This window comes from Oncorhynchus gorbuscha, linkage group LG01, assembly GCF_021184085.1.
Source record: "Oncorhynchus gorbuscha isolate QuinsamMale2020 ecotype Even-year linkage group LG01, OgorEven_v1.0, whole genome shotgun sequence".
Taxonomy (NCBI): domain Eukaryota; kingdom Metazoa; phylum Chordata; class Actinopteri; order Salmoniformes; family Salmonidae; genus Oncorhynchus; species Oncorhynchus gorbuscha.
The window spans coordinates 87060147-87068724 of NC_060173.1; the positions used below are offsets into that span (position 1 = coordinate 87060147).

General features: G+C 38.8%; 1 protein-coding gene across 6 annotated transcripts in view; it reads left to right on the plus strand.

Moving 5' to 3' along the window:
• Positions 1 to 6875, plus strand: part of LOC124044683 (phospholipid-transporting ATPase IH-like) — a 266289-nt gene extending 259414 nt beyond the window's left edge. For 2 of the 6 annotated variants that reach the window (XM_046364138.1, XM_046364141.1), the window contains 3 exons: positions 373 to 619; positions 1361 to 1499; positions 6700 to 6875. In XM_046364138.1, the coding sequence (XP_046220094.1) occupies positions 373 to 619; positions 1361 to 1368 (255 nt within the window). In that variant the 3' untranslated portion in view covers positions 1369 to 1499; positions 6700 to 6875. Of the gene's footprint in view, positions 1 to 372; positions 620 to 1360; positions 2533 to 6699 lie in introns of those variants that run through there. The other 4 variants (XM_046364142.1, XM_046364143.1, XM_046364140.1 and 1 more) reach the window with 3 other exon arrangements.
• The last annotated feature ends 1703 nt before the right edge of the window (positions 6876 to 8578 follow it).

Genomic DNA, 8578 nt, shown 5'->3' on the forward strand with positions numbered 1-8578 from the left:
TATTAACCTATCACTAGCCTTCTGTTAGCATCTCGCTAGCTTTACAACCTCACCCAGTACCATACTCAGCCTGTCATTCTCATCATGTTCCCCTATGGATGCTATTCAAATGTAGCACAGTATGTATTGTATATGCATGTGTAAAATGTACGTTGATGTGTTATTCCATCCAAATGCTAACTTGCTAGCATGTGTGGCACACCGACGCTAGACTAATCGTCCGTGATAACAGACAGATTATTGCTAGCAGTACGCTGGGAAGTTGAAGGGCTATCATCATGATAGTTACAGTGTAGTGGATCACCGCATGTCTTCTATTCGGAGCCCCCTCCTGGTTCCTGACCCCTTCTCACCCTTACTGTTTGCCCACAGAGGGTGAGGGCTGATGGCGTGCACGAGGGGAGTGTGTCCCCGGCCACGGGACCGGACCCCAGTCCTGTTGCTGGTGGTGGAGGCAGTGAGAGCGACATGCTTTGCCCTGCTAGGACCTGTGAGGGGGAAAGAGGAGGTGAAGGGGTGCGAGCTGCCAGGACTTATGACTCCATGATGTCACACAACCCTAACTACCTTCTCAGCCAGCCCCTAGACCACGCCCCCTCAGATGGTGAGGGCTGTTACGGTAACTGTGGGGTACATCTTGGTGGGTGATGGTTTACACTTTGTGATTGGGGACATTTCATTTCCTGCTAGAGGCTCTTCACTGCTAGCTGGTTTTGGACAAATCACAACCATGGAATTAAACGCATGGGGCCTTCTGGGTGGTTTATGTGTGATGATTCTCTGATTCTCTTCGAGTGCTTTAGAGTGGTTAGCCTGGAAGATCAGGGTGACTGGCTTGGGCTGGTACTGTATTGTAAACTCACTTGGGATACAGAGGCATTTTCTGGCTTTCCTTCTGTCTTGCTGAGAGATGCTCTTTGGTAGCCTAATTTGCTCTTAACTGACTTGCCTCGTTAAATAAAGATTAAATAAATAAATAATAATAATAATAAAAGGTACATTTATTTTTATTGGATCACTCACAATACAGGTTTCAGAGGCAATGCCACACATGCATTTTGTGCAAATAAATACATTTGGTATCTTAAACATGGAGGTTAAATACCATCAACTGGTATTAACATCAATGAAAACAGTGGCATTGATGATTATTATTGAATACATTTTATTGAATGAAATCCTCAGGGCACATCAGTGTACTTTTGACCTCTGGTGTTGGAAGATGGTACAGCATGTATGTTAATCTTTCATTTTTATTGCATGCTGATCACCTGAATGTGAATTGAACATGAAACAGACCAGGGTATTTTCAGCAGGTCTTACCACTTCCTCTCTCTATCCCCTCCTTCCCTCTCTCCAGGACATTGACAAGCTGTTGCAGAGCAGTGTAGCAGAGTTGACCCCCATGTCCTCTCGCCCTTCTGGCCCCTCCTCCAAACGGAAGAGCACTGACACCTCCCACCTTCACCTTGGGGTTCCAGGGCCCGAACACTCCACAGGTCTGAGTTCTTCCCCCACAAACTGGTATTGTTCCACTGGGCTGATGGGGGTGGGGCAGACCTCCGCACCCTCAGCCTCTACGTGCTCCATAAACTCAGGCTGGCTTTGCCTACTACCCACCAGGGCCAGAGACCTCTGTGTGACACAGACAGACACACACACAAATACAGGCTGATGTGTGAGCATACACAACGATGTGCACACACACAGAGACCAAAATGTGACCTAAACCTACAAATAATATGGATTTGTGTTCCACTCATAAACAATGCATACACAAACGCTCACTAATTCTCACATACTCCTCGAACATGAAACATTTACCATGTGCATTGTCAGCCATTCGGAAGCGGATACGATTTGAGGCTTCCACATGCTTCAATTCGGCTGGCGCCTTGCCGAGAATGTAGCGAGTGCGCTTGCATACTCCCTTAAGACTTTCACTTGAAAAATCAATACAAAATGTATGTCCATTTTGAGATGCCGTAGCCAGCATACAATTCCTCAAAATAGTCAGAATTAATCGAAGAACTCGTGAAATTTTGACGCTTTTGCCGATGAGATCTTAGTTGCCAATTTACATCTAACTAAGATGTTTGGTGCAGTATTTATCAATGGAAAAAATGTGCATGAAAATTAGTTGTCACGTTGAATGACAACAAAGACTTTATTGAAGAATCCCTACTGGTGACCAATCACCGAACTTCGGCTACCGACTTCGGCTCGTGTCCCTGAACAGCTGCAAAAACTCTTCCCGAAGTCCAAAAGGATAAAAATGTCAGAAAATGTCATTGTAATATATGCACAAACTCTTACGAACTGTTTCGGCTGGGAGGCATGTGGACGCCTTTGACCTCCAAGTTGCCTCCAATTGGTCCTGTCATAGTTCTATTTCAGTCTGGTCCTGATCCCAGTCCACACCACTACTCTACTACTCTGCTATTCTATTCTACTACTTTACTACTCTATTCTACTCTACTACACTACTCTATTACTCTACTCTTCTGCTACTTTATTCTACTCTACTTTACTCTACTACACTATTCTACTATTCTATACTCTATTCTACTCTACTATACTCTATTCTACTACTCTATTCTTCTACTCTGCTACTATACTCTATTCTACTACTGCTATACTCTACTGCTATACTCTATTCTTCTACTCTAATAGTATACTCTATACTAATCTACTCTATTCTTCTACTCTACTACTATACTCTATTCTACTCTACTACTATACTATATTCTACTCTACTACTATACTCTATTCTACTCTACTACTATACTATATTCAACTCTACTACTATACTCCATTCTACTCTACTACTATACTCTATTCTACTCTACTACTATACAAATCTACTCTATTCTTCTACTCTACTACTATACTCTATTCTACTCTACTACTATACTCCATTCTACTCTACTACTATACTCCATTCTACTCTACTACTATACTCTATTCTACTCTACTACTATACTATATTCTACTACTATACTAATCTACTCTATTCTTCTACTCTACTACTATACTCTATTCTTCTACTCTAATAGTATACTCTATTCTACTCTACTACTATACTAATCTACTCTATTCTTCTACTCTACTACTCTTCTTCTACTCTATTAATTTACTCTACTCTACTAATCTACTCTATTCTACTACTATACTGTATTCTACTCTACTAATATACTCTATTCTACTACTATACTCTATTCTACTCTACTACTATACTCTATTCTACTCCACTACTCTACTAATCTACTCTATTCTACTACTATACTCTATTCTACTCTACTACTATACTCTATTCTACTTTACTACTATACTAATCTACTCTATTCTTCTACTCTACTACTATACTCTATTCTTCTACTCTAATAGTATACTCTATTCTACTCTACTACTATACTAATCTACTCTATTCTTCTACTCTACTACTCTTCTTCTACTCTATTAATTTACTCTACTCTACTAATCTACTCTATTCTACTACTATACTCTATTCTACTCTACTACTATACTCTATTCTACTTTACTACTATACTAATCTACTCTATTCTTCTACTCTACTACTATACTCTATTATTCTACTCTAATAGTATACTCTATTCTACTCTACTACTATACTAATCTACTCTATTCTTCTACTCTACTACTCTTCTTCTACTCTATTAATTTACTCTACTCTACTAATCTACTCTATTCTACTACTATACTGTATTCTACTCTACTAATCTACTCTATTCTACTACTATACTCTATTCTACTCTACTACTATACTCTATTCTACTCCACTACTCTACTAATCTACTCTATTCTACTACTATACTCTATTCTACTCTACTACTATACTCTATTCTACTTTACTACTATACTAATCTACTCTATTCTTCTACTATACTCTATTATACTCTACTACTATACTCTATTCTACTCTACTACTATACTCTATTCTACTCTACTACTATACTAATCTACTCTATTCTACTACTATACTCTATTCTACTCTACTACTATACTCTATTCTACTCTACTACTCTACTAATACACTCTATTCTACTACTATACTCTATTCTACTCTACTACTATACTCTATTCTACTCTACTACTATACTCTATTCTACTCTACTACTATACTCTATTCTACTCCACTACTCTACTAATCTACTCTATTCTACTACTATACTCTATTCTACTCTACTACTATACTCTATTCTACTTTACTACTATACTAATCTACTCTATTCTTCTACTCTACTACTATACTCTATTCTTCTACTCTAATAGTATACTATATTCTACTCTACTACTATACTAATCTACTCTATTCTTCTACTCTACTACTCTTCTTCTACTCTATTAAATTTACTCTACTCTATTCTACTACTATACTCTATTCTACTCTACTACTATACTCTATTCTACTTTACTACTATACTAATCTACTCTATTCTTCTACTCTACTACTATACTCTATTCTTCTACTCTAATAGTATACTCTATTCTACTCTACTACTATACTAATCTACTCTATTCTTCTACTCTACTACTCTTCTTCTACTCTATTAATTTACTCTACTCTACTAATCTACTCTATTCTACTACTATACTGTATTCTACTCTACTAATCTACTCTATTCTACTACTATACTCTATTCTACTCTACTACTATACTCTATTCTACTCCACTACTCTACTAATCTACTCTATTCTACTACTATACTCTATTCTACTCTACTACTATACTCTATTCTACTTTACTACTATACTAATCTACTCTATTCTTCTACTATACTCTATTATACTCTACTACTATACTCTATTCTACTCTACTACTATACTCTATTCTACTCTACTACTATACTAATCTACTCTATTCTACTACTATACTCTATTCTACTCTACTACTATACTCTATTCTACTCTACTACTCTACTAATACACTCTATTCTACTACTATACTCTATTCTACTCTACTACTATACTCTATTCTACTCTACTACTATACTCTATTCTACTCTACTACTATACTCTATTCTACTCAACTACTCTATTAATATACTCTACTAATCTACTCGTCTACTCTACTTTACTATGATAATCTATTCTACCCCACCACCCTACTTTATACTACTCTACTCTTCATGTGAAAATACTTGAATCGAAAAGGTAAACTCTCACTGAACAAAAGGATAAATTCTGTATTTGAATGTCCGTCTCTTCTACACATTGAAATCGTACTGTGTCACAATATCAAATTGACCTTTTCTGTTTCTATTTCATTTACTGTGTTTCTCTTCTTTTTAACTTTCTGTACTGTTTCTGCATTTTGCTCCTTTTGTTGAAATAACTGGTGTTGCTTTGCAAAATGTTCTGGGGAGAAAGACCTTTGTTATTCTCTTCGTGTGTGTGTCACGGTTTCCATTAGCCGGCAATTGCCAAGCTTTTGCCCAATTTTTTTTTAAAGAAAAGCCCATAAGTTAATAAAGCTGTTCCATGCCAAAATGAACAGGATTTTAAAAAATCCCATTGCAAAATAATGCTTTTTAATCATTGACGTTAATACCGGTTGATGGAAATACATTTGACCATCATGCGTATTGGTCTAATAATAATAATAAATAATAATAATAATAATATATGCCATTTAGCAGACGCTTTTATCCAAAGCGACTTACAGTCATGTGTGCATACATTCTACGTATGGGTGGTCCCGGGGATCGAACCCACTACCCTGGCGTTACAAGCGCCATGCTCTACCAACTGAGCTACATGAGCTATATGTATAATATAGTGGAATTAAATTCACCTGTGTATTTTTGTTAGTCATCATGTATCATTTATCCAACACAACTAATCACATGTGCACAGCATACAGAGCCTATTTTGAGGGAGATTTGTCCTGCAGCTCCTCAGCTGGTTGCTGCTGCAGTAAAATATGTGCTTTAATAAACCCATTCATTGCGCAACAATTCCAAATGAAATCATATGTTGGAAAAAAAAGAAAGAGCTACTATTTTTATTTCTCAACTGGTAATTGAAGCGCGACTCCCATTCACCATTCAAATGCAGGCAACAGGCTATCAGCGCATCACCCACCACTTTACAATGTGAGCTTGGAGGCAGTATGCATTTTGAAAACATACTTCATTGTTTGAAACCTGAATGTTTAATGTTCTATTATGAGGCATGTCTTACCTTGCTTCAAAGTAGCCTGTAGGCAAAATCCAAACATGGTAACATGGAGGAAATTCAGTTTGGGGAAGCTTACAATTTATCCTACAATTTCTACAGTTCTGCGTACCAGTTATGATTTTTTGTAAGTATTTTCATGGAACAGTATAACTTAAAACCTTGTTGTTTTACGAAATCATTTTCACATGGTTAATCATAAAAATGTAAATTAAAATGATCTAAAAGTCATAATGGGAGACCAATAGCCTCTGCCAAATGGACACATTGATACGCCGTGATTATTGACTAAAGAAATGAGCAAATGGAACTCATAGCCTATAGGCCAATGCAGCAGTAGGCCTTTAAACTTCCATTGCTCTTTCACACGAGGATTGGTGATTATCGAGGCGGCGACTGTTGGAAAGACTTTTCAAAAAGTTTACTGTGAGGAACTATAGTTTTAATATATTATTATTTTCATTAGATGTTAAAAAAACATTTCCTACATTTCCTTCACAGCAGGCCTGGTACTTCTATGCGCAGAGAAACCAGAAACCAGACTCCCTCAACATTATCAGGACAGAGAAACCAGACACATGCTCAGGCACATGCTCCCTCAACATTATCAGGACAGAGAAACCAGACACATGCTCAGGCGCCGCTCCCTCAACATTATCAGGACAGAGAAACCAGACACATGCTCAGGCGCATGCTCCCTCAACATTATCAGGACAGAGAAACCAGACACATGCTCAGGCGCGCGCTCCCTCAACATTATCAGGACAGAGAAACCAGACACATGCTCAGGAGCGTGCTCCCTCAACATTATCAGGACAGAGAAACTAGACACATGCTCAGGAGCGTGCTCCCTCAACATTATCAGGACAGAGAAACCAGACACATGCTCAGGAGCGTGCTCCCTCAACATTATCAGGACAGAGAAACCAGACACATGCTCAGGAGCGTGCTCCCTCAACATTATCAGGACAGAGAAACCAGACACATGCTCAGGAGCATGCTCCCTCAACATTATCAGGACAGAGAAACCAGACACATGCTCAGGAGCATGCTCCCTCAACATTATCAGGACAGAGAAACCAGACACATGCTCAGGAGCATGCTCCCTCAACATTATCAGGACAGAGAAACCAGACACATGCTCATTGCGCACATGGAGCACTCCAAATAAACAACAATGCAAATATTGACAAATCTCATAAATGATGGTTATGAAATAAACCAAAACTTGTTTCTCACAAGTATAGCAGGTTGTGAACTCTGCAAACAATGTTTCCACTCTGAGAATGAGAATGGTAAATGACTGTAAGTAATACAATCATTAACAGAAATAAATGTAAACCAATTATGAGGATTATCGGTACTTTTACTACCGGTGACATATGTAATGGGGAATGTAACAATTCACACAGTGAAACAATGAATGCTCAAGAATTGGCGGGAGACAGCTGAGCGAATCTGGAGAGAGACTCACCTATATCTTCGCCCCTTGTCTCAACATTTTAAATTATACTCAAGACACGATCTTCTCACATTTTATATGCTTTTGACTGACAGCTGCAACTCGATAATAAGCTAGGCCTATTTTCAAGCGTGCTGCCCAAATTGCCGGCTTCCCAAATAGGCGTAGTCTAGGCCTATGAGCTTGTGATCTGAAATAATCCACAGCAATTTTTTAAAAGAAGATAATGTTTCCGGCACCACATTTTCCTAACAGAAACCAGGAACAACTCCCTAGGAAGAAGCCTAGAGAGGAACCAGGCTCTAAGGGTTGGCCAGTCCTCTTCTGGCTGTGCCGGGTGGAGATTATAACAGAGAGAGGGTCCAAAACAGCAGGTCCGGGACAATGTCGCACATGTGGTGAACCGGTCATGGTTCTATAAAACCTTCCACATCTATCAGTATATTTATAACCCATTCCTAATCTTCCATAATATCCCCTAGTCCGCAGTGCACCTGTGTACATTTGAAAGCATTGAAAAGGTGTATGTAGTATGGGGAAAATTCCACCAAGCCTTTCAAGGGACAAGATGGAGCTACTAGCATAGATGTACACAAGGGCCTAGAGGATGGGAGGTTAGTGGTCCATTTGGGATTGGGCAAGAGGGGATAGAAAAAGATCAGAAGAGTTATGTAGAATACAAGCCACCCTGCCTTAATCCACAATCTCTCATCTCACTGGTATAGATGTACCGCCAACTGGAGCTGTGCAACTTGGTCAGTGGCTGGTGAGTGTGGGAACTGGCCTGACCTGTGTGTGTGATGGAGCATTTTTCATTTCTCCATGTGCCCTCACTCTTATTGTCAGTGTTCTTTTCTTTCTCTTCATCGTTTATCTCTCTCACCCCCCCCCCTGCATAGTGGGGGTGTCATAATACCC